Below are 27,046 nucleotides of genomic sequence, written 5' to 3' on the forward strand. Positions count from 1 at the left end.
ATTCAGTTGACCTCAAATTTTAACAGCATGTGTGGAAACAGGTCAAATTTTTATATTTAATGGTTTTTGTTTTTATCTTTTTAGGTATAGAAATGCCATTCTCTGGAAAAGAAAAGGTGTTTTGTGTGTTAGAGTACAATCAAACACAGTTGAACAACACTGTGCAGTGTGCATTTATGAGAGAATTCTCTAAAAATGCACCAACTGCAATGCAGATTTGGACATGGCACAAAAAGTTCAAAGAGGAAGGCTGTCTGTGTGCCTGTGTCTCAGACGGCACGCATATTGAAAATTTGTGAAATCGTTCATGGAATCCACATATCTTTGAATTTCTCATTCAAATTTTGTGGAATAAATCTTATATTGCTCAACATTAAGCCTGTTCAGTTTCATTTATGTAGAACTATGTAGTTTCTGGGACATTTACATCTCAAATAATATAAATTTTTTTTAAACACCCTGTATTTATTGACAACAAAAAAAGTTTGGTTCTGCAATCAAATAATTAACTACAGAGTGCCTCACACCCTTACATTTAAACAGAAAATATTTGTCCTTCTTGCTTTTCTTTCAAAACCAGAACACATATGCGGCATGGTGGCGTAGTGATTAGCGCTGTCGCCTCACAGCAAGAAGGTCCTGGGTTCGAGCCCCGGGGCCGATGAGGGCCTTTCTGTGCGGAGTTTGCATGTTCTCCCCGTGTCCGCGTGGGTTTCCTCCGGGTGCTTCGGTTTCCCCCACAGTCCAAAGGCATGCAGGTTAGGTTAACTGGTGACTCTAAATTGACCGTAGGTGTGAATGTGAGTGTGAATGGTTGTCTGTGTCTATGTGTCAGCCCTGTGATGACCTGGCGACTTGTCCAGGGTGTACCCCGCCTTTCGCCCGTAGTCAGCTGGGATAGGCTCCTGCGACCCTGTAGAACAGGATAAAGCGGCTAGAGATAATGAGATGAGATGATTTTATATATATATATAGGTGTGTGTGTGTATATATATATATATATATATATATATCCATCCATCCATCCATTATCTGTAGCCGCTTATCCTGTTCTGCAGGGTTGCAAGCAAGCTGGAGCTTATCCCAGCTGACTATGGGCGAGAGGTACACCCTGGACAAGTCGCCAGGTCATCACAGGGCTGACACATAGACACAGACAACCATTCACACTCACGGTCAATTTAGAATCACCAATTAGCCTAACCTGCATGTCTTTGGACTGTGGGGGAAACCGGAGCACCCAGAGGAAACCCACACAGACACGAGGGGAACATGCAAACTCCAAACAGAAAGGCCCTCATTGGCCGTTGGGCTCGAACCCAGGACCTTCTTGCTATGAGGTGACAGTGTTAACCACTACACACCACCGTGCCACCCACGACACACACACACACACACACACACTCTCTCTCTCTCTGTCCGCATGTGTGTGTGGGTGGAGCTGAGCATTGTGAGCGAGCATGTGGAGCAGTGGCTTTTGGGCCAGGAGCGCATGTTTTTCTAACTTTTCTATCTTTAAATTTAAACACCTTAATCGTAGGGCTTTAACATCTAGTTTACGTGATAATAATAAAACTTATACAAGGGGTTGTTTGGGGTTTGTTTACTGGGACGTCAAGTAAATTGGGTTGGAAGTATGGCTGTCCCAGGTGTGGGTAGTAATCTTGATCATCTTACGCGGCGTCATGCAGTTAGAATTGTATCGACTGCCAGCGTGGAAGTTTGTGGGTTAGCTGTCGGAGAACTTGTCGGACATGACAATATTTTATCAGCAGCCCGCATGAATAACGCGGTTGTCCTGTTTGTCAGAGATGTCGAAATGGCGAATGATCTTGTTGAACGGGGAGTGGTAATTGATGGTGTTTTTACCCCAGTTCTTCCGCTCTCTATCCCGTCTAGAAAAGTTGTTTTGTCAAATGTACCACCATTTCTTAAGGATGATGTTCTAGCACAAACGCTATCATGTTATGGCAAACTGGTGTCACCTTTTTAAAAAATTCCTATCGCCAGTAAATCTCCGCTGCTTAAACATGTAGTGTCTTTTAGACGGTTCGTCTACATGATCCTGAAAGATAATAAGGACGAATTGGATCTAAGGTTGAGTGTTAATGTTGATCATTTTAACTACGTTGTTTATGCAACAACCAGTGTGAAATGTTTGGGCTGTGGTGAAACGGGGCACCTGGTGCGAGCTTGTCCCTTTAAAGAAGGTGAATCAGAGAGACAAGGGGAAAATGCCGGTAAGGCTGATGAAAACATCGGAGAGGGGCAATCTGCAGAGACTGTTCCGAGCACTGGGAATGAGTTACCTGGTTCGCCTGGTGTCGTTGAAGCAGATGGGCCTCACGAGACTACAGGAATTAATATTCCTGCTTCTCAAACTGAACTCACCAGTTCCGAGTGTGCTGTAGAGGGTAACGTTAGCTCTGAACCTTGGACCGGAGACAGTTCACAAAACAGCAATGAGTCGGTCACTAACTGTAGTCAGTTTTCAGTCTCTGCTGATGAAATGCTTATAGATTCAGGAGAGAATGTTTTTAAAGTTCCACCAAAGAGAAAACAGGACATTGTTAAAAAGAAAGCCAAAAAACCCCAAAACTGTTACTGCCACTTTAAGCGATGCTGAAAATGAAAGTGATTTCTCCGATTGTAGTGTGAATTACAGCTTATGACAGAGTGGCTTTACCAGTCGCATCTATAGTGTGGATGACATTAAGTTGTTTCTGAAAGAGACAAAGCATGCTAGAAATGTGCGTGTGGATGATTTCTTCCCAGACGTAGAACAGTTTATAACGAAAACGAGGTCTTTCTTGAGTGAGAATTGTTTTACTGAACAGGAGGTTTACCGCCTTAAGAAAATTCTAACTAAGCTTAATGTTCTAATGAATGATAGTGGTGACAGCTTAATTTCCTTTTGTTTCATCATGATGTATACACAGTTGTTTCTTTTATTTATTTTATTTATGAAGGAAATCCGGGTTACTTCTCTAAATATAAATGGGGCCAGAGAAGGAATTAAGAGAGCAACTTTGTTTGAGATAATAAAACAAAAAAGGTTTGATGTTGTTTTTGTTCAGGAAACTCATTCCGACACAATCAGTGAAGTTGATTGGGTAAGAGAGTTTGATGGACTTGCACTGTTAACCCACAACACTTCAATTAGTGGTGGGGTTGCCATTTTATTTTCCAGAACTTTTACTCCTATTTCCTATGAGGTTGAGGAGATTTTAAAGGGTAGGCTTTTAAAAGTCAGAGCCAAATTTGAAAATATTTTTTTGGTCTTTACCTACTTTGCCTTTTCAGAGAATGTTGTTTTTAAATGATTTTAGACACTGTTTTACATGGTTTTGATCCTGAGGAGATTTTACTTTTGGGAGGGGACTTCAACTGTATGGAGAAAGTAATAGACAGGAATCACATAGAGCCACACATGGCCTCACGTAGACACCTCACTGAATTAATGAATTCTAATGACCTTACTGACATTTGGAGGAACTTCCATGGTACGCAAAGGCAGTACACATGGAGTCACTCCTATAATAATCAACTGTCTGTAGCAAGATTGGATAGGTTTTATGGTTTTATACACCAACTTAGTTGTTTTAGAAACTGCTTAATTGTTCCGGTCGGTTGTTCAGACCATAGTTTAGTTGTTTGCTTCTTGTTTTTAAACTTTGTTAAGTCAAAAAGTGCATATTGGCATTTTAATACTAATGTATTGTCTGATAGTAATTTTAAAGATGTTTTTAGACACTTTTGGAGCAATTTTAAAACCAAAAAATCTTTCTTCCAATCTTTGTAGCAGTGGTGGGATTTTGGCAAAGTGCAGATAAAGCAATTCTGTCAAGAGTATACTGTCAATGTCACAGGCGACATAGCTCGCTCTATGAAAAACCTAGAAAAAGAAATTATTGAGCTCCAGGAGTTAATTCAGAACACAGGAAATCAGACCTATGCTGAAAAATTTAGGTGCAAAAAGAATCTCCTGGCTGACTTGCTAGGAGTTACAGCACAGGGAGCTCTGGTCAGGTCTCGCTTTCAAAGTGCAGAATTGATGGATGCACCATCAAAATTCTTTAATCTAGAAAAAAAGAATGGACAAACAAGATGTATCCATGCTTTACGCTCTAAGGATGGTTTACTTCTGTCTGATCAGGCAGACATATGTAAGAGAGCAGTCTGTTTTTTTTGAGGAGCTGTACAAAAGTGAGGTACTACAGGACCAGGCTGTTGACAATGTCTTCCTTGGCAACTTACCCCAAGTATCCACAGAGGCCAATGCAGACCTTGGAAGAGCCTTGACTCTAGAGGAACTGCAGAGAGCCCTTCAAGGTATGGAGAGTGGTAAAGCACCAGGGCTAGATGGTCTTCCTGCTGAGTTTTACAGGTCTTTTTGGCCCGAAATGGGTGAAGACATCCTGGCTGTTCTCAGTGACAGCCTAGCTAAGGGGAAGCTGCCACTTAGTTGCTGGAGAGCGGTACTCACTTTGCTGCCAAAAATAAGGGGACCTAAGTGACATAAAGTCCTGGAGGCCTGTCTCGTTACTTTGTACAGAATACAAATTGCTCTCAAAAACTTTGGCAAATAGACTGAGTGATGTGTTGGAACAGGTCATCCACCCTGACCAGACCTACTGTGTGCCAGGTAGATTAATTCATAATAATATCTCTTTTGTCAGAGATGCTTTTGACATTGGTAAACTTTTTAATTTAGAGTTTGGTCTAGTGTTTATAGACCAAGAAAAGGCTTTTGATTGAGTTGAACACAACTATTTGTGGAGTGTCCTGGCAGCCTTTGGTTTTAGTCCCCTTTTTATTGGAAAGATAAGAGTTCTGTACAGTGACATTGAAAGCATACTGAAGGTTAATGGTGACTTGTGTGCTCCTTTTAAAGTTCATAGGGGCATTAGACAAGGTTGTGCCTTATCCGGCATGCTGTATAGTCTTGCAGTAGAGCCACTTTTAATAAGTTTAAGAAAGGAATTAAGTGGTGTGACCTTTCCTTTTTGTGGTAATAATTTTCAAGTGTCAGCATATGCAGATGACATTGCTGTGTTGGTTAGAGACCGGAAGGATATTGACACAATGCTTAAAATTTTTGAAGATTTTAGATCTTTCTCTTCGGCCAAAGTTAACCGGGCTAAGAGTGTAGCTGTGCTAATTGGGAAGTGGTCAGATGGAGAGCCTAGTCTCCCAGATGGCTTAAGCTGGATCAGGAAAGATTTTAAATATCTTGGATTTTTTCTTGGGGATGAAGCCTCCATACAAAAAAACTTTGAAGGCACTATTGAAAAAATAAAGGGCCGTCTGGACAAATGGAGGTTCTTACTGAATAAAATGTCCTATAGAGGGCGTGTTTTAATTATAAATAACTTGGTAGCATCTCTCTGGCATCGGTTAGCGTGTGTGGATCCCCCAATGCAACTCCTGTCAAAGATCCAGTCGATTCTGGTCAACTTTTTTTGGGACAAGTTACACTGGGTACCACAAAATGTGTTGTATCTACCTAAAGAAGAAGGCGGACATGGACTTATTCATCTACAGAGCAGAATGGCAGCTTTCTGTCTCCAGTTTGTACAACGGCTTCTTACTGGGCCAGTGGGCTCCGGCTGGAAGTCAGTGGCTTGTGCTATTTTACAGACTTTTGAGGGTTTGGGGATGGACAGAACTTTATTTTGGATGGATCCTCAGAAGATGAACCTTAGTTGACTCCCAGTGTTTTATCGAAATCTTTTTAAAGTATGGTCTTTTGTAACAGTGAAAAGGGGGCTCAGTTCGTGTTCTTTACATTGGTTTTTAAAGGAGCCCCTGATTTATGGCTCAATTTTTGATGTAATGGGTGAAAAGTGTTTTTCTGCTCTAATTTTTAATCTCCTCAAATCTGGAGTCACAACTCTCAGTGATTTAATTAAGTTAGCTGGTCCAGAGTTGCAGAACTGTGAAAGAGTGGCAGAACATTTGGGGGTGAGATCCATTCGTGTAGTTAGTTTTCTGCTTCGAAAGTGGCGGACTTTACTAACAACTGGAGAGTTAGGGTTGCTGGTAGACTATTCCAGAGGTTTGTGTCATCCAGTCAACAATGATCCCTTTCCAAATTTTATGCTGTCCCCTAATCTTATGGATTGTACAGGTGTTTATTTGCAATGTGAAAGTGTGGCATTCTTGGGCCCAAACTCTGCCAATGGTAAAGCCTTATACAAAATCTGTGTTAAATCTTTTAATAAGAAAATTCTAGATAAGAAAACAGATACTCCCTGGCGTATGGTTTTGCAGACAGGGGAAGCTGTCAAACCACAGTGGAGAGCATTTTACAAGTCACCATTACCTAAGAAAACTGGGGATCTGCAATGGCGTATTTTACATGGTGCTGTCGCAGTTAATGCTTTTATTTCTGTTTTAAATCCAGCTGTTGGTCAAGAGTGCCCATTTTGTTTTTTAAGGGAAACAGTTTTCCATGCTTTTATGCATTGTGTGAGGCTCAGACCTTTATTTGCTGTTTTGCGAATGCTATTTGTTTATTTTTCTGAAAAATTTTCAATGGAGACTTTTATTTTTGGTTTTAAATATGTACAGAAACAACGTCTGAAGTGCCAATTGTTAAATTTTTTGCTTGGATAAGCTAAGATGGCAATATATGTTAGCCGGAGAAACAAGGTTGAGCAAGCTTTTAGTGAGGATGTGGTATTGGTCTTTTCAACTTTAGTGCGATCTCGTATTTTAATTGATTTTCGTTTTTACAAGGCAATGTCCAACCTTGAATCTTTTAAACAAATATGGTGTTATAATGGCGCAGTGTGTACCGTACAGTCGAGGATGAAAAGCTGCTATTTGCACATGTTTTGAGGGTTGGATCCTCTAACTAAAACTCTTGTATCACGTTTTTTGTTTGTTATTTTGTGTGTTTTTTGTATTTATTTGCTTGCCAGAAATGATCTGGTAGTGCTGTTGTATATATGTTAATGTTTGAAATAAAGGTGTTTTGAAATTCAAATTCTCTCTCTCACACACACACACACACACACACACACACACACACACACACACTGTTTAAGACTAAAGATGTTATAGAGCTCTACACCCTCTGTAAATAACTCCATTACTCTCAAAACCAATACAGCTGCTATACAGCTCTCACCGTCAATAAAACTTACACTACGTTCACACTGCAAGGCTTAATGCTCAATTCCGATTTTTTTGTGAAATCCGATTTTTTTGTGAGGTCGTTCACATTAACAAATATATGCGACTTGTATGTGATCCTCAGTATGAACGAAAAGCAACCTAAAAGTGTTCCGCATGCGCATTGCAGGATACGACAACGTCACACGCAGTGAGCATGGCCAGTGTTTACGGAAGTAACCTAAAGTTTCCTGTGTATGACAGTAGCCAGCATGGAGTACCTGGCGATGATGCAGTTGTTGTTGTGACGGAGCCAGAACATGCACAATAGCCTGATGTTAAGGAGGAGGTTGAGAAGGAAGAGGGCAAGGGTTTTGGCTCAGGCGTTCTGCGGGGTAGTGACTGCAACCTCCATTCAAAGGAACGTGTGGGTGCGGAGTCGCATTGATGTCATGCGCCATGTTGTTGTAACTTTTTTTGAGAGACCCGCCGCCTACTTCAGCACAGAATAGTGACATTTGTGGCTTGTTGATGACGTGTAAGTCGGATGAATGCGACCTGGCGGTTCAGACTGAAGTCGCATATGAAAAGATCGGATAGGAATCGGAATTAGGACCACATATCCAAACGGCCTGGGTCGGATTTGAAAAAATCGGATCTGTCTCGTTCATATTGTCAATAAAAGATCGGATACAGGTCACATATGGGCGAAAAAATCGGATTTGAGTCACTTCAGCCTGCAGTGTGAACGTAGTGTAAGTTACAATTGTGGCCACACTTACTCACAATAACTTATAGTATACCACATGCATCACAGAGAAAGGAAAATACAAAAGCCGGCAGTTTCAGGAAAAAAACAAACTTACTAGTCTCTGTATATAATAGGTGGGTAACACCTGGGTTACATGTATCCAAATAAACTTTAGGGTCTGGTTTATAGTCTGTCTTTCATTTCTTTAGCTTAGTCTCAGTTAGCTTTTCTGAATCCTTTTCCCAGTTCAGAATTGAAACCCTCTGTACAGCTCTGACTCTTTAACAAATTCCCTTCCAATCTACTGGCAGAATTGCACTCAATGTCTACATACTGTCTTTCTGACTCCCTTTTTACCCTTCTCATGCAATTCTCTCGGTCTTGTAGTCAGTACATCAGTCAAAAACGAAGTCGATCGTAAGGGACTTTGGTTTCCTTGGCCCTTCTGTGTATGTGCAGATGACGCAAAGTTCACCTTGTATTGTACCCCATACTCATCAACAGAAGTCGGCATACTATGAGACCCCATGTCAGGAGCCCTTCGAATGTCAGTTGCTTCTTCCTTCTCTCACTCCAAACCACCTGCTCTTTGGGTTGATCCATGTCCTTTTTGCACTTTTCTGTGATGCTCCTGCAGACACTGCTCCTTCTTCACGTAGAACTCTGAGGAGAAAATCTTGAAACACCCTAATCTCCTGGAGCAATCAAACTATCCTACTTCTCTTCTGGTTTGGGTACTCTAAACTGTTCCTGTAAATAGATAACTTCATGGATAGGAGTTAATTACTTTATACACCTTTTTAACTCTTTACCCCTTAATGACGACATATGACGACCCCATGTATATCCCTTAATGACGACATATGACGACCCCGTGTATATCCCTTAATGATGACATATGACGACCCCGTGTATATCCCATAATGACGACATATGACGCCTTGTCTAAAACCTTGTCTTTAGACTTTTTTTCTTGTAAATATGTTCTAAGGGTTTACAGTATATACATGTACAAGGGTGGCTGTAGCAACTGCTTTAAGCGGTAAAGAGTTAAGGGTCCACTTACAGCTGTTTGAGCAGTAGGCCTTAAAAAGGACAAATGTGGTATTAGTATGGGTCGACCTGTAAACATTTCATGCTGTATTAGATTCATATTTCTGTTAGTTGCATGAGAGAATACATCTCATCTCATTATCTCTAGCCGCTTTATCCTTCTACAGGGTCGCAGGCAAGCTGGAGCCTATCCCAGCTGACTACGGGCGAAAGGCGGGGTACACCCTGGACAAGTCGCCAGGTCATCACAGGGCTGACACATAGACACAGACAACCATTCACACTCACGGTCAATTTAGAGTCACCAGTTAACCTAACCTGCATGTCTTTGGACTGTGGGGGAAACCGGAGCACCCGGAGGAAACCCACGCGGACACGGGGAGAACATGCAAACTCCACACAGAAAGGCCCTCGCCGGCCCCGGGGCTCGAACCCAGGACCTTCTTGCTGTGAGGCGACAGCGCTAACCACTACACCACTGTGCCGCCGAGAATACATTAGTATGGATTATAATAGTACAGTACTGACTCAACCTTGACAGTCTCCTTTTCCAATATTTTCTACAACCAAAGATGAGACTCACTTCATTCCCTGCTTAATTTCTCATCTTTACAACACTGGTTTGCTGTATCCTGAATGAACATTAATCCACTGTCTGAATTCATTACTAATAGAACACCATACCTTGGAATCACTTCCCTTGTTAGACTGCGCCACTGTCCTACCCATCTGCTGAAACACTTATTTATTACTGGTAAATACTTATAGCATTGTACTCTTGATCATGTCCATGTATTCTACCACCAGATGTCCATACGGTTGTCCTAGCACTATCCTATGCCCTAGTGTAATTATAAGGTCCTTTGTTACATAATTTCAAGCCCCAAATTTCACCTCCATTCACCATTTTATCTACCACAACTCAACACTAATCCAAGCAAAGAAATTCACGTTTTCCACCTAAGTAACCATAATGCAGATTAATGACTACATAGATACAAAGACAAAAGCAATTCTGCTAAGGAAGAACTTAGCCTTAGGGCACAGACAGACATAATGAGAGGTCTATCGACTAACCCAAATAGCCCCCAAGCATAACTGCATCATCACTTGTTTACTGCAGTGCATTGTGGGGGATAGCCGGGGTCGGTAGTTGAACGATATGATGGATGTCAGATTAATTTTACATGAGCATGATGTGAGAGGAGTGATTTTGTCATGCTCTGTTGTGAAAGGCAATGAAATTGGTGATTTACAGAGGTGGATAACATGTCGAGGGTTTACAGCAGGAAAATCTGAATCCAAATCAAGCTTGGTGAGAAGGTAAGAGACCAAGTCTACCACACTGTACAGCAGCAACATCAAATCTCAGAATGTCTTATTCCTGAGGATGTATATTGCACCAACTAAACTTTATCGAGAAAACAAATCTATCTGAATATTGGGAATTGTATGTAGCCTCTCTGAAATTGGCTGTAATGTCTATAGTGTTCATGGCGAAGTTACATTCATGTTAGGCCTACTGCCAAGTCGTACGGCCAGGTATGGCAAAACTTTATAGGCCTTCTGCTGTTGCCTCACAGCAAGAAGGTCCGGATTCAAGCCCCGTGGCCGGCAAGGGCCTTTCTGTGCGGAGTTTGCATGTTGTCCGCGTGGGTTTCCTCCGGGTGCTCCGGTTTCCCCCACAGTCCAAAGACATGCAGGTTAGGTTAACTGGTGACTCTAAATTGACCGTAGGTGTGAATGTGAGTGTGAATGGTTGTCTGTGTCTATGCGTCAGCCCTGTGATGACCTGGCGACTTGTCCAGGGTGTACCCCGCCTTTCGCCCGTAGTCAGCTGGGATAGGCTCCAGCTTGCCTGCGACCCTGTAGAGCAGGATAAAGTGGCTAGAGATAATGAGATGAGATGAGGTTTTGAAACATTTTGCTACATCTAGTCAAATCTTAATAAATAAACTATTTTGTAAGTCTAATCTGGATTTATTTGTTGAACACGGATTGAACTTAATTTTTGGTGTGTTTTACAAGGTGAAGGACTTAATAAACAGTGGATTAAGTTGATACGTATGTTACCCAGATGGTGATGCATTAATAAATGCTGCTAGTGAGGTACACTGAACATTGTACGTACCTGAAAGAGAACCCTTCATGGTTTGGGAGTTTTATCAGTCCGACAGGCTCGTTCGGCTGCCGAGTGCTTCAACATGTTGAGAAGCAAAGGCCAAAGAATGCTTCTTTATTTTACAGGCTTTGGAATATCGCTAGTTTTAGATGATGAACAGTGTCGATTGTTATAATCTTCTATAACTGAAGGCCATTCCGCAGACCATGGAAATATTGCTGGGTCACAGTTTAAGTACATCTTTTTCCCACCAGAGAAATGTAAGCTACAAACACTTGTCCATTTTGATTCAGTTCGAAGATTTTTGTTGCAGATTAAACTTATCCATTTCTTTCTTCTTTTCTTCTTCTCGACTGACAGCTGATAAATACCAATATTTAGAACGACAGTGCTTAGAAGTTTGTGTGTGAGAAGGAATTGTGTGAATGTGTGTCTGTGTGTGAGCTGCACTTGTGAAAGAGTTGTGTGTGCACATATGTATTGAGTGAGAGAGGCCTTGGAAGTTTAACTAAAATGTTGCAGGAGAATCAATTTAGTCTTTGTGTCATGGTCCTACCTGTGGGCTTCTCTCTTCAGGTAATATTTCCACTCAGCATTACCGGCCACGCCCGCACTCACTTCCTCTTATTAACTTTCAGTGACTGTCATTGGCTGTTGCCGATCACCTGCTTCCCCCTGGGTGTATTTAAGCTGCAGTTCTCCCTAGCCTCAGTGTCAGATCGTCTGCAACTCTCAGCCTGATAATCTGCTCTGTGTTCCTACTACTCTGACCCTTGAAATTGTTCTGTTCCGTTTGACTCTGTCTGCTCTCCAGCCCCGGTACCCTGACCTGCCTTCTGTTCTGTTTGACTCTGTCTGCTCTCCAGCCCCGGTAACCTGATCTGCCTTCTGTCCCCTATCTTGCTACCTGATTTGTGACTCTGTGTTCCAGTTTGTTCTCTAACTCCTGCCTGCTGAGGGACTGCACGCTTGGTGACTGCCTGAAACCCAAATTCTGTCAGCCTAGAGCCACAGCTCTCTGATTACGTCAGATCTCAGAAGCTAAGCAGGGTCAGGCTTGGTCAGTACTTGGATGGGAGACCTCAGATGTCACCACCAGCCATCCCTGCCTCTCAGTTCTCCTGCCTCTGGACTTCACACATTCTCCCAACTCCCTTTTATTAATAAACTGTGGTTTGAGCATGTTTGATCTCTCCTGTCTGTTCCGTGACAGAACGATCTGACCACACATGGAGTCAGCGCCCGAACCCTCTGCCCTAGACCGGCTGCAGCGCACCGAGGGAGATGTCAGTCGGATGTCTGCCGACATTGCAGCCCTGATCCAGCTTGGTCAGCAGCAACAGCTCCAGCTACAGCGACTGGACCAAGCACTCCAGCTGCTCACTGCTCTAGCACCCACTGCTCCTCCGAGTCAACCACCGCCGCCCCTCGTTGCATCAGCCCCTGTCATACCCGCCGCTGACGTGCCAGCTCCGGGAGGTGCTCCTGCTGCACTCGGCACCCCGGAACCCAAGGTCGGCAGTCTGGAGCGTTTTGATGGCGACCCCTCCCAAGTCCGTGCTTTCCTGACCAGCTGCCAGCTGCTGTTCGACCTGCAGCCCAGAACCTTCGCGTCAGAGGCAGCGAAGGTGGCCTTCGTCATCACTCATCTGACTGGTCGCGCCTGCCTGTGGGGAATGGCAGAGTATGGACGCCGGACACCGGCGTGTGCCTCCTTCTCCTTGTTTTCAGCGGAAATGACTAAGGTCTTCGACCTGGGCTCATCGTCAGCAGAGGCATCCAGAGGACTGTTGCGTATTCGCCAAGGCAGACGAACAGTGGCTGACTACTCGGTCGACTTCCGGACCGTGGCCCGGCACAGCAAGTGGAACATGCAGGCGCTGGTGGACACCTTTCTGCACAGCCTGGCCGACTACATGAAGGACGAACTGGTCTCGTATGAACAACCATCGACACTCAATGAGGCTGTTGCCCTGGCCGTCCGCATAGACCGCCGGGTCCAGACCCGTCGACGAGAGAGGGCCCGCCAGGCTCAGTCAGTCACCAGCGCACGGAGTGACCCAGCCCCTGCTATGTCTCCTGCTGTTTCTCCGCCTAGCCTTCCGGACCAGTCAGAGCCCATGAAGATCGGCCGTGCTCCCCTCAGCCCGGCAGAGCGCCAGCGTCGGATCACCTCCAATCTGTGCCTGTACTGTGGGGGTGACAGTCACCGTGCTGCCTCTTGCCCAGTAAAAGCGACGAGCTCACCGGACATAGGAGGGGCCCGGCTGGGCTCAATGACCATCCAGTCCTCCACCAGCCAGAAACCTATGCTCCAAGTCTGCCTTCGTCTGTTGGATTCCACCCACACCCTGGCCGCCCTGGTGGACTCCGGGGCCGAGGCTAACATCATGGACACTGAGCTTGCGCGCCAGTTGGACCTGCAAAGCCACCTCCTATCCTCTCCCATTCCAGCCAGGGCGCTGGATGGCCATCTCCTTGGCACCGTCACCCGCCTCACTGCCCCTGTTCCGATGACCCTGTCAGGCAACCACCACGAAACCATCCAATTTCACCTGCTCCGTTCCCCCGGCCAACCTCTCATCCTGGGCTATCCATGGCTCTGCCAGCACAGTCCTCACCTCGACTGGGCCACTGGAGAGATAAAAGAATGGGACAAGGACTGCCATCAGACCTGCTTATGAGCCGCCATCCTAAACACCCGTACTCCACCTGCCAGCTCCGCCCCCGACCTCACTAATGTCCCAGCGTGTTATCACAGCCTTCGGGAGGTATTCAGTAAAACCAAGGCCACTTCCTTGCCTCCTCACCGGCCCTACGACTGCGCCATTGATCTCCTCCCAGGCACTGCGCCACCCAAGGGTCGTCTCTAGTCTCTGTCCGCCCCGGAAAGGAAGGCGATGGAGACCTACATCAGTGACTCTCTGGCTGCCGGCCTCATCCGTCCATCCTCTTCGCCCGCCGGCGCTGGGCTCTTCTTTGTGGGAAAGAAGGATGGGTCCCTGCGCCCCTGCATTGATTACAGGGGTCTCAACGACATCACCGTCAAGAACCGATACCCTCTCCCACTGCTTACCTCCGCCTTCGAGCTGCTCCAGGGAGCCACGGTCTTCATGAAACTCGATCTCCGGAATGCCTACCACCTGGTTCGGATAAGGGAGGGAGACGAGTGGAAGACCGCATTCAACACCCCCACCGGTCACTATGAATACCGGGTGATGCCGTTTGGCCTTACCAATGCGCCAGCGGTATTCCAGGCTCTGGTGAATGATGTCCTGCGAGATATGTTGAACAAGTTTGTGTTCGTTTACCTCGACGACATCCTGATCTTCTCTAAAACCCTGTCCGAACACACCCAGCATGTCCAGCAAGTGCTCCGTCGTCTCCTGGAAAACTCCCTCTTTGTCAAGGCAGAGAAGTGTGAGCTTCATGCCAAGTCTGTGGGGTTCCTGTGGTACATCGTGGCAGAAGGGAGCATCCAGATGGACCCTGCCAAAATCTCTGCAGTTACTTCATGGCCAGTACCAGAGAGCAGGAAGCAGCTTCAGCAGTTCCTGGGCTTCGCAAATTTCTACAGGAAATTCATTTGTAATTACAGCACCATTGCATCACCCCTCACCGCCTTGACCAGTACCAAACAGCCCTTCACCTGGACTCCAGACACCAATGAAGCCTTTGCCACCCTCAAGGCTCGGTTCACCACTGCTCCCGTCCTCCGGCTGCCTGATGAGGAGCGGCAATTCATCGTTGAGGTGGACGCCTCGGATGTGGGAGTCAGGGCAGTGTTCTCACAGAGGTCTGCAGATGACAAAAAGCTCCACCCCTGTGCGTTCTTCTCCCGCCGGCTGTCACCGGCCGAATGCAATTACGACGTCGGCAATCGGGAACTGCTGGCGGTCAAGCTCGCCCTGGAGGAATGGCACCACTGGCTGGAGGGGTGCGTAGTCCCATTCCTGGTCTGGACAGACCATAAGAATCTAGAATACATCCGCACCGCCAAACGACTCAACCCCAGACAGGCCCGCTGGGCTCTCTTTTTCACCCGTTTCAATTTCACCCTTTCGTACCGGCCCGGATCTCGCAACACCAAGCCTGACGCACTCTCCCGCCAGTTCCAGAAGGGTGATGCCCCCTCCAAGGACCCGGCTCCCATCCTACCTGACCCCTGTATCGTTGCTGTGCTGACCTGGGACATCGAAGAACGAGTGCGGGAAGTCCTCCGTGACCAACCCAGCCCCAGTGCATGCCCTGCAAGTCGCCTCTTCGTTCCTGAAGACCTGCGATCCCAGGTTATACAATGGGGACACGACTCCCGTCTAGCCTGCCACCCTGGTTCCACTCGCACCTACCACCTGCTCATCCAATGGTTCTGGTGGCCTACTATGAGCAGGGATGTGCAAGACTTCGTCCGAGCCTGCCCTACCTGTAACCAAAATAAGTCCTCTAGCCGACCTCCTGCCGGTTTGCTCCAGCCTCTGCCCGTGCCTATGCGACCCTGGTCTCACATCTCCCTGGATTTTGTTACGGGTCTACCCCCTTCTAACGGGATGATGGTCATACTCATCATCGTGGACCGCTTTAGCAAGATGGCACACTTTGTTCCCCTCCCTAAACTACCGTCAGCCAAGGAGACTGCTCAGATCGTCTTGCAACATGTCTTCCACATCCATGGGCTGCCCAAGGACATCGTTTCGGACCGGGGGCCGCAATTCGCCTCCTCTTTTTGGAAGGAGTTCTGTCACCTACTCAGGGCCACCGCCAGCCTCACCTCCGGATTCCGACCCCAGTCCAACGGCCAGTCTGAGCGGACTAACCAGGAGTTGGAGAAGGCACTTCGGTGCATGGCGTCATGCAACCCTAGGGCCTGGTGCGAGCACCTGCTGTGGGTGGAATACTCTCACAACTCCCTCACCAGCTCAGCCACCGGGCTGTCCCCATTCCACTGCGTGTATGGCTACCAACCACCCCTGTTCCCCAGCCAGGAGGGAGAGGTCACCTGCCCAGCTGCCCTCACCTATGCACGCCGATGCCGCCGCACCTGGTCTCAAGCCTGCGCTGCACTCCTCAAGTCAGTCACCAGCTACTCTACTGGCACCAACCGGCGGAGGACGCCTGCGCCCACCTACCGGGTGGGCCAGAAGGTGTGGCTATCTGCCAAGGACCTGCCCCTCCAGGTGGAGTCTCGTAAGCTAGCACCTCGGTTCGTTGGACCATTCCCTATCCAGAGGATAATCAGCCAGTCTGCTGTCCGGCTCTGACTGCCCAAATCCATGAGTGTGCACCCCACCTTCCACATCTCTAAGATCAAGCCAGTGCACGAGAGCCCGCTGGTCCCAGCTGCACCTCCTCCTCCTTCTCCTCCTCGTCTCATCGACGGTGGCCCGGTCTACTCCATCCAGCGACTGCTGAAGTCACGACACAGGGGCAGGGGTCTCCAATACCTGGTGGATTGGGAGGGCTATGGTCCTGAGGAGAGGATGTGGGTTCCTGCTGGAAGGATTCTGGATCCGGCCCTCATCGCCGACTTCCATCGGCTACACCCTGAATAGCCTTCCATCCGACGGGGCCAACGTAGGGGTTCTCACCAGGCGGATCCACTTCCGGACCCTGCCCCGGTTCCAGCGCCTGAGCCTGACACTGAACCGAATCCTGGGCGGGGGCCCTTGGATGACGATTCTTCTGACGGTGAAGAGGGTGCGAAGGCTATGGACACTGACCGGTCAGAGGAATTCTGACCCTCCACCGGTATTCCCCCTCCTCCCGCCCGTCTTGGTGGATCTGTGGCTAGGGACTTCTGGAGCTGTCCCTTGAGGGGGGGGTTCTGTCATGGTCCTACCTGTGGGCTCCTCTCTTCAGGTAACATATCCACTCAGCATTACCGGCCACGCCCGCACTCACTTCCTCTTATTAACTTTCAGTGACTGTCATTGGCTGTTGCCGATCACCTGCTTCCCCCTGGGTGTATTTAAGCTGCAGTTCTCCCTAGCCTCAGTGTCAGATCGTCTGCAACTCTCAGCCTGATAACCTGCTCTGTGTTCCTACTACTCTGACCTCTGAAATTGTTCTGTTCCGTTTGACTCTGTCTGCTCTCCAGCCCCGGTACCCTGACCTGCCTTCTGTTCTGTTTGACTCTGTCTGCTCTCCAGCCCCGGTAAGCTGATCTGCCTTCTGTCCCCTATCTTGCTACCTGATTTGTGACTCTGTGTTCCAGTTTGCTCTCTAACTCCTGCCTGCTGAGGGACTGCACGCTTGGAGACTGCCTGAAACCCAAGTTCTGTTAGCCTACAGCCACAGCTCTCTGACTACGCCAGATCCTGTCAGCTCTCAGAAGCTAAGCAGGGTTGGGCCTGGTCAGTACTTGGATGGGAGACCTCAGATGTCACCACCAGCCATCCCTGCCTCTCATTTCTCCTGCCTCTGGACTTCACCCACACACATTCTCCCAACTCCCTTTTCCCTTATTATTAATAAACTGTGGTTTGAGCACATTTGATCTCCTCTCCTTTCTGTTCCGTGACACTTTGAGTATATGTAATAATCTGAAGTATTCCATAGGTGTTACAGGTGTCACTGGGAAAAAAAATCGATTTTAAGTTAGACTCCTCATTTTGAAATTTAAAGTACGCATGGGGGGCAACCCCCCTCACACACGGTCAGTCAGAAAATGGGTGAAAGTTAGAAAATGAGTGGAGACAACATGAAGAAGAAAGAAGAAACCTTTATTCGTCACATGCACACTTCAAGCACAGTGAAATTCATCCTCTGCATTTAACCCATTTGAAGCAGTGAACACACGTGCACACACACCCAGAGCAGTGGGCAGCCCAGAGTGCCCGGGGAGCAGTCAGGGGTTTGGTACCCTGCTCAAGGGCACCTCACCCCAAGGCTGCCCCACGTCAACCTGACTGCATGTCTTTGGATTGTGGGGGAAACTGGAGCACCCAGAGGAAACCCACGCGGACACGGGGAGAACATGCAAACTCTGCACAGAAAGGCCCTTGTCAGCCATGGGGCTCGAACCCGGACCTTCTTGCTGTGAGGCGACAGCGCTAACCAGTACACCACCGTGTTGCCCTACTTTTATGATGCTTTTATTAAAATTATAAACATGCCCCTTTCTGCAAATTTAAGGTGAAAGCCGAAATAATCTTTGGTTTTCCTCTCAGTTGTCCAGTCTACAAAAAGAAAGTGATGCTGCCTGGGTTAAAGCCAGAAAATCTAAATCTCAGACTTACTGGTTGATTTATTATTATTTTTAGACACCTTCACAATTGTTTCTTTATTGTCAAAAAGGCCAAATCTGAGTTTTACTTTTCTAAAACCATTAGTTACTTAAATGATCCAAAGAAATTCTGGAAAGTACTTAAATATGGGGATGTAAGCACAAATGAGTTGCCAACTTGTATCATTAAAGATTCATGCACTCTAACTAAAAAGGCAGATATTCTTAATTGTTTTAATGAGCATTTCATATCTTCAGGTTGCTTATTTGACTCTTTACAGGTTCAAAATAGACAAAGGAGCACCCCTCTCCAGTTCTAGTGAATTATGTGGTTCAATCATTAAATTTTACTCTTGGTGTGACTGAAGTCCATAGAGCCTTAAACCAGTTGGATCATAACAAATCCACAGGCCCTGATGAGCTTGATCTTTTCTTTATTAAGTCAGCTGCAGACTTTATAACAGAACCAATGACTGATATTTTTAATCTGACCCTCTCCAATAATGAGATTCCTAATATATGAAAGTCTGCCTATGTTCTCCCTTTGCTAAAAGGAGGGCATCCCTCAGTCCTTAATAACTATAGGCCGATTTCTAAACTGTGTGTTTTAGCTAAAGTCCTACAGATACAAATTATATTCTATTATGATATCAGTCTGGCTTTAGAAAAAAAACATAGCACAATAACAACAGCTATTAAAGTGGTGAATGACATTATTGAGGCAGTGGACTATAAAAATACTGTGCAGCTCTTTTTTTGATTTATCCAAGGCTTTTGACAGAGTTGCTCATGTTATTTTGGCAAATAGACTCTATGCTATTGGTGTATATGAGAAAGCTGTAAGTTGGCTTTCAAAATACTTATCAGCTAGAACCCAGTGTGTTTATTTTGCGGGGTCTTCCTCTTACTTTCTACATGTATCAAATAGTGCGCCTCAAGGCTCCATGTAAGGACCACTGCTATTCTCCATATATGTACATAATCTTTGTAATAATTTATGAAATGTTGTATTCCATTTTAATGCAGATGACAGTTGCCTATTGCTCATCCTCTTCAGTTATACAAACCGTTGAATTCCTGCAGTCTGTTTTGATGATGTTCAGTTCCATTTGACTCAGCTTAAGTTGGTGTTAAATGCAGACAAAACCAAATTTATGCTGTTTTCACATAGTAAACGGTTAACATCTAACCTTCCTAAGATCTTAATGATGTAAGGGATTGAAATTGAAAGGGTCACAACATAAGTATTTAGGTTTTATTATTGACCAAAATCTGTCATTTAAACCACATATTGAAAACCTTGTCTCCAAGCTAAAACTTAAATTAAGTTTCTTCTTTCAGCATAAATCATGTTTCTCATTTCAGGCAAGGAAGTACTTGATTTCAGCTACTTAAAAAACAAAACAAAAAACTATTATTGGATGATGGTGATCTGCTTTTTATGAATGCATCTGACTTGTACCTAAAGAAATTGGATACTGTATACCATTGTGCCTTATGCTTTGTTACAGGATGCGGAAACTGCATACACCACTGCTGTCTGTATGCTGCAGCTAAGTGGCCATCTCTGTATGTCTGCAGACTCTCGCAGTAGCTAGCTTTTATATATAAACTAGCAGGTTACCTGGCGTTGCCCAGGTTTCGCAAAATTCTGAGTTGCCCCCAGACTTTCATGTCAAATTTGGTGAAGATCCGTCGAGAAATGGTGATGTTAACCCAAGACAAACAAAAATCCACCACCCAGGGGCCCACTGGGGACCCAATATGGAATTTCTGAGTTCTGCCAAATTGTGGCTAATTTGTATTGATAAATGTAACGTGAAAGGTATTGAGGGAGGGGGTGGGTGGATGTTGTGCACCCCAGGGACCTCCTTCGGGCCCGTACATGAATTTTGTTTCTATCTGCAAAATTCCAGGTAATTCCCAGACGTACTTGCCAAATTTGGTGAAAATCCATTGAGAAATGACAACGTTAGCTCAAGACAAACAAACAAACTCTGCCACTTATTATAGACCCCTTTCACTGACGTCACCCGAAACCGGAAGTAAACAGACCCTGCGCCATTTTGGAAGACCAACAAACTCGTGATTAGGGGGAAATAACGGCAGCGGTATGTGAACCCACGAGAATAAAGTGGAGTGGCAAACGACTTAAACAAACAAATCTGAGCTGTTTTATTTATGATTTATTGGCCCAACAATAGACTTGAAAGAAACCTGTGTGAGACTTGGCAAAAAACTGTGGATATAATGGATAAGTCTGTGCATGATCTGCGGACACTTTGAGGTAAGCAAACGCAAGAAATTCAGATTTAAAACATGCTAAATTGGCCCCAAGTCGATAACTGTATGAGGAGCAAGCCTCCCAGACTTCTACAATTTAATAATAATAATAATAATTTAGGATGGTTTGGGGCTTGCTCTCCCTCCTATTATATAAATAAAGCATAGTTGTTGTGTCGGCATGTATCATAAATACATATGTATAATTTAGATAAATTAACCTAAATTATGGATACCTTAATAGTAACAAAAAGTATTAATTTTTCAACTGAAAAGATATATTATTAAAAGATAAATATCAACAAGATTACCTTGGCCATAACTATGTGTAGGTTATTCTTAATACCAGCTGTAATATCACGAACCAAGCCACTAACAACATAATTGTAAGCCTGTAGCCCTTTTGTAGGCTTTCAAGTCATCAGCAGTGTAGGCAGTGTTCGAACTACGGGGGTACACGGGGGATCCGAGATCCCCTGAAACAGACATGAGATCCCTTGAAAACGTGATTTGGGAAATGTTGGGGGGTCTCTAAAATATTGGCAAAATGATGTTTATTGACATAGCAATCGTGTGTAACGGGAAGCATTTGCATATCCGAAGTGTTGTGTTTACATCAAAGATAAAATAAACCGATATGACAACGACTGCTGCTGCCAGGTTGGTTGTTGAGTAGCCTGACTGTTTTTTTTTTTTTCTTGCGTGTGGTATCATTGTTGACGCGAGGTTGTTTTTTGAACATGCCAATGCAGACACGATTTCCCCTGATGAGTTATGACTTCAGATGCGATGCGTGTGTGGAGGTGTGGAGTCCGCGTGATATGTGCATAAGATAGGCTTCTCATGCGTTTGGAGATCCGCGCTCTGAGACAAGCGCAAGCACACACCCCCCACCCCCCAGGGAAAAAAAGGGACCCCCCGAAAATATCGGCATAGTTCGAACACTGAGTGTAGGCACTGGGTGTAAACAACAAATAGTTTACAATGTCTGGGTAGCAAAGAGATGGCAGAATTGGTGTCAGGTCCTCCTTATGTTTCCATTCTCCCTTGCCGCGAGTCTTATCATATGGGTCAAACCCATCAATCACAGCCAGTTTCTCCACATACCGTGCCCTTTCTGCAGCTGGTAATGTACTCACATAACCAGAATTATCAGCCATCGTGTCACTTTACTCTCGCTCGTACTTTGTTTTATATTGTGAGTGCATGTACTTGGTCTTCCAATATGGCGCCTAACAAAATCTCGCGGCGCGGTGACGTCATGTGGTAGCCCTCTATATAAGATCACTCCTTGGGTTGTTTTTTTCTTATTTGTGCGTATACATGAGTAAAAACAAAAATCAGCATGGTCTGCACCCTCATGATATTTTACAACTGTTTGTTCCTAGAGTCAGAACTGAATTACGAAAAAAAGCTTTTAAATACATTGCTCCTTTCACTTGGAATAATTTACAGAAGGAACTGAAATTGACAGAGCTGGTCACTATGGGGAAATTTAAGTAAATTTTAAAGGCTCAAGAAAATAGCACTATTGGGCGATAAAATTGTTTTTATGTTTGCTCTGGCATTGAGTTTGAAGTTGTAAATGTTCTATCCATGATTTTTTTATTGCACAGAAACTGGATATTACAGTATCTTTGTAATGGCTATACGTGTTTGTATTGTTTTTATTTTACTGTTATAACAGTGGTTGTTGCTTTCTTGGCCAGATCACTCTTGAAAAAGATATTTTAATCTCAATGAGTTTTTACCTGGTTACATAAAGGATGATGATGAGATGTACCAAAATTGAATTGTATTTCCTCCATCGTATATAAGCTCAACAAAGCCTGGACTTCACTGTTGGTCTATTTGTCCATGGTGTGTGTGTGTGTGTTTTTGTTGTTGTTGTTGTTGTTGTTGTTTTTTTAAATGCAAACGTTAAGCGCTGTTGGCTATTGTTTTTGGTAGTTACTGGTGTTGCCTAATGCAGCCTGCTTTGGCTCATGTTTGACTCATTATCTGGACCAATCACTTGCATTACTCAGGCTTCCTCTTGTGCTGGGAGAGTACCTACCCTATAATAGGAGCTAAAAAATGTCCCTCAAAACAACATTCTAAGAACTACAATTATTCTCAGTTCCTGCAGTTTGGACATGCAAAAAAAGGGAGAATTTCCTCCAACAGTTCTAAAAACTATGAAAAATTTCCTGTTTCCTCTTTGATGTCATCTCTGTCACTGTCAGTAGTGTCTGATGTCTGCCTCTGTCAGCAGTATACAACAGTGTCTTCAACTAGGACTTTTTCTCAGTGCATATGCTACAGTAAACTCCATATGGACGCCTGCTGCAATTGTATTGCCATTGTGTATTCACTACAGTGTATTTCTGTTGACATTCAATCATTTATACGTGGAGAGTTTGTTATTCTTGTACTGCAGAAGGAGAGAAATCCTGCAGTTTTGCACTATGAGCAATGGGCACCTATTGTACTGGAATACCTCGGAACAACAGCACAACTCTTTCTTCCTTGATTTTTTTTTCTCCTGTAAAGTATCAGTCTCACGTTTGCTATTCTCCCCCTCTCCAGGAGGCTGTGAAGGAGAACCACAAGAAGAGGGAGATGGAGGAGAAGATCAAGCGGGCCAAGCTGGCAAAGGAGAAAGCTGAGCGGGAAAAGCAGGAACGGCAGCTGAAGAAGAAGCAACTGATTGACATGAACAAAGGTACAGTGCTTGTGCCCAACTGGAGCTGGCTGCAGCCTCAAATTATATTTCCCACAATGCTGAGCACTGTATGAGGCACAGGTCTACACTATAGCTGTGATACATCACCCACAATTTCTCCCTACTTATATGCACTACATACACTGACAAATTTTAATAACAGTCTTATGAGTCATCACAGATAGCTGTGTCAGAGATAGGTACATGAATAAAGTTGCTAATAATGATTGTGTACCCTGACAGCAAACTCACTGGTAATATCACATTACTGTAGACTTCATGCATCTGTTTTACTGTCTTAAATGAGGTCTCACACACATACTGTATATACCCTAACTGATCGCATACCTTATATATACACTGACTGGCCAATAAAAACCTGTACCCCTATACATTCATGCGATTATCCAATCAGCCAGTGAAGTGGTACCAGTGCAATACATAAAATCAATCAGATACAGGTCAAAGTTTCAGGTAATGTTCACACCAGACATCAGAATGGGGAAATATGTGATAGACTGCATTCCTACAGAGAAAATGCACTGTGCTTGCTCAGCTGTAGCAGAGGGACACCAACAGTAACTGGACCAGACATGAGACTTCTGTTAGGGCTGGTGGAGGTATGGTGAAGTTAGGATCCAAAAACAGAACACAGACAGTCATCCAATAAATAAGATGATTTAATACAGGGAAGAAAGGGTGTGGCAAAAGATAAACAAAACAGGCCGAAAAACAAATGGTAAAAATAGTCCAGGCAAAATGAGAAACAACTTGACAAAAACACGAGCGCAAAAAAAAACAAACAAGAAAAGACCCTTAGTGCAAGAAACCATGAACCAGAAATAACCCTTAGTGCAAAAAAACAAGAACCAGAAAAACGCTAGTGTAAAAACCATGGACAAGAGAAAATCGCTAGAGAGAAAAACCATGAAGAGCAAGAGAGGCGTATAAACGGCTAGAGAAGCAAACGAGACATTCTAGCAGAGTCTGAGAATGGCCTTTAAATAAGCAGCAGTGCAAACCAGGAAGTGAGTTCAGGGGAGAAGGAATTCCTGTCCTGGATCTGGATCGGCGCTGGTGTGAGAGATCCATAATCTCCGGAGTGGATGCCCGGGGTGGAGCATGACAACTTCACACTCTAAATCTTTGTGATACTTGATCTACAGAGAGTGTGTTTGGCATGGATTAAAACAGAGAATTTAGAACACTGTGTGCTCTAAAATCTCTGTTTTAAGTGGCTGAGCTCAGAGTGTGACATGAGAGTTCACACTCAAAAATTTATTTTTTACATGATGTACAGCCTGGCCTAATCTATAGAGTGTATGCTTGGCATGGTTTAAAACAGAGATTTTAGATTTGATTGTGTTTGAGCATAGATATATACAGTAAATGCTGCGCTGGGGCTTGCGAGATGTCTCTACCACCACCATCTTGCAGAGGTGTTCTGACCTGTTCAGATATTAGAAAATGCAGGAATTTTGTGCTGCTTTTGGATGTTCGACTGAAAGAAATGCCAAAACCAAGCAACAGAGAACAACATTCAACAGATGGGGAGTTATTTTAGAATATTTTACTCTTATGAACATCATGAGTTTGACATATAACAAAACATCAGGGTGGTGGCAGTGGTGGCTCAATGGTTAAGGCTCTGGGTTACTTATCTGAAGGTCAGGGGCTCGAGCCCCAGCACCCTCAAGCTACCTCTGTTGAACCCTTGATTAAGGCCCTTAACACACTCTGTTCCAGAGGTGCTGTATCATGGTTGATGCTGTGCACTGACCCCAACTTCCTAACAAGCTGGTATAAGCAAAGAAAAGAATTTCACTGTGCAGCATCTGGTTACTTTCAGTTTGCCTCTTACCTTGGTATGAGAGTTTGGTTTGATCATTTCTGAGTGGTCTCAGGGTTGCTCAGCCCTTTGTTTGACAATGTGTCTGTGCTCACTTTGTGTGGTGCTTGTGCAGCTCTGTGGATCCATGGGGTGGCATTCTGAACAGTGGTGCCTAAACAGCTGCTGTGTGGGACATACCAATGTAGACGTTCAGTGGGACTATGAGCAGTTATGCCACTAAAATTGAATAATGGCAGCTTTTGGAGGACTGCTGAAGCCATAGTCTGCAAACAGCTTACAAAGCATGTGTATTGTCAAAAAGTATTGATCAGGAGAGGGGTACAGAACATGAGATGTACCTTGGAACATTGTGAAGACCATCATTAAACACTGCCTGGAAGGTTACATCATTGCAGCACTGATGGTGCTGACTTGCAGTTAAGCTCGCATTGGCCTTCGAGAAGCCTTAGGGCAATGCATTTTTCGTCCATCCCACTATAAATCAAAATCCGATTGGTTAATTCATCTGTCACTTCCAACATAAACATATACTGCCATTGCCTTCTGTCCTGACAATGAAGTCCTAACCAATCATCATCCTTTGGCAACACAGGCCAGTTTGTTTAACACAACAGATCACCACAGAGTGTGGTCCCACGACTAGTTTCAAATCCTCTATTTTAATCCCTGTGTCCTTTGATATCAACTGAGGGAACATTATCTTTGGACAGCGAATGAGGAGGTTTTGGGTCCATCACAGTAGTGATGATATGACCTCATTCTCTGCCCTCAAGCAGTGTCCGGCGAACTGAAGGTGTCTGCTCCTGAGCTTCTCTGAAATCGGTGGTAGGTTTCCATATTGCTGGGTTTCACGTGACGTCGCATCTGCCTCATTAGTTATTCAAAATTTTAGCTGGTCGTCTACCAAAGTTCAGTTGACAAAGCGTTTGTATGGAGAAGGTGCATTGCTCACATGAAAAATGCCTTATGCTTGCATTGTTTCAGGTTGTTTGAATTGATCAAACTGTGAAACTGATAAAAATTTCTTCAGGGTTCCCCGTGAGCTAATAAAAAATGGTGAACAAACAGGATTTTACAAAAAGCCGTTGAGAAAGGTGGCTTTTGAACCTCTCATTGAAACCAAAGGGAGCCGAGTCAACGCATGCTCGAGTTTGCAGTGATCACTTCATGAAAGGTTTGTATATCCCTCTCAGCTATGTCATTAGTGTTTTCCAAGTAGTGTTTTCCAAGTACAGATAGTTCGAGATGTCGGGGAACTTGACTGAAGGGTAGTTTTCAAGATCATATGATAAATCCTTCTTTCCCAGACTCTAGGGGTCTATTCCATTGCACATAACAATCCTCTGAATATATCTAAAGCAGGCAGTGGCTTTTAGATTACGAGCATACTCTGATAAGTTATCGCTAGTTGTTTGCACTACAGCAGCCGTTTAGACCACCAGCTATTTCACTTCCGGTAAAACCACTAAGAAAAGTCACGTGACTGAAACCCAGCAATATTCTCTCTCATGTCACGTGCTCAGATCACTGAATGTTCTGCACTCTATGGAGATTCATGTATGTTCCATCCAATCATTTCTGAGCTTTCTGTGTTAGGGTCCAGGTTTCTGAGCCATAGTGTAGAATTGGCTCTACTAGGTACTGGAACAAGTAGATTTTAGTATCATTTTTCAGGTTTGAATGCAAGACTTTTCCAAGCTTGTTACAAGCTGCCCAAGCTAGTGCCTTTTGCGCTTTGAAGTCCTTTTTCGAGTCCATGATCCAGAATCCTAGGTATTTGAAATCCTCTATTCGTTTGATGTTTACACCAGAGAGGGATTTCAGGTCTTTGGGATTCTGGCCAGTGTTGATGTACTCCATCTTGTTCTCATTGCAGTGTAATCTAATCAAAGCAACTGCTTTTTCAAGTGACTGGAGCAAGGCCTCTGCGTCTTCAAGTA

General features: G+C 44.8%; 1 protein-coding gene across 1 annotated transcript in view; it reads left to right on the forward strand.

Moving 5' to 3' along the window:
* The window catches only part of diaph2 (diaphanous-related formin 2), a 902,507-nt gene that overhangs the window by 691,511 nt on the left and 183,950 nt on the right, over positions 1-27,046 (forward strand). Inside the window, exon 27 of the mRNA XM_060927624.1 lies at positions 23,119-23,254. Within this exon, the coding sequence (XP_060783607.1) occupies positions 23,119-23,254 (136 nt within the window). The remainder of the gene's footprint in view (positions 1-23,118; positions 23,255-27,046) is intronic.

Source organism: Neoarius graeffei, chromosome 8 (assembly GCF_027579695.1).
Source record: "Neoarius graeffei isolate fNeoGra1 chromosome 8, fNeoGra1.pri, whole genome shotgun sequence".
NCBI classification, from domain to species: domain Eukaryota; kingdom Metazoa; phylum Chordata; class Actinopteri; order Siluriformes; family Ariidae; genus Neoarius; species Neoarius graeffei.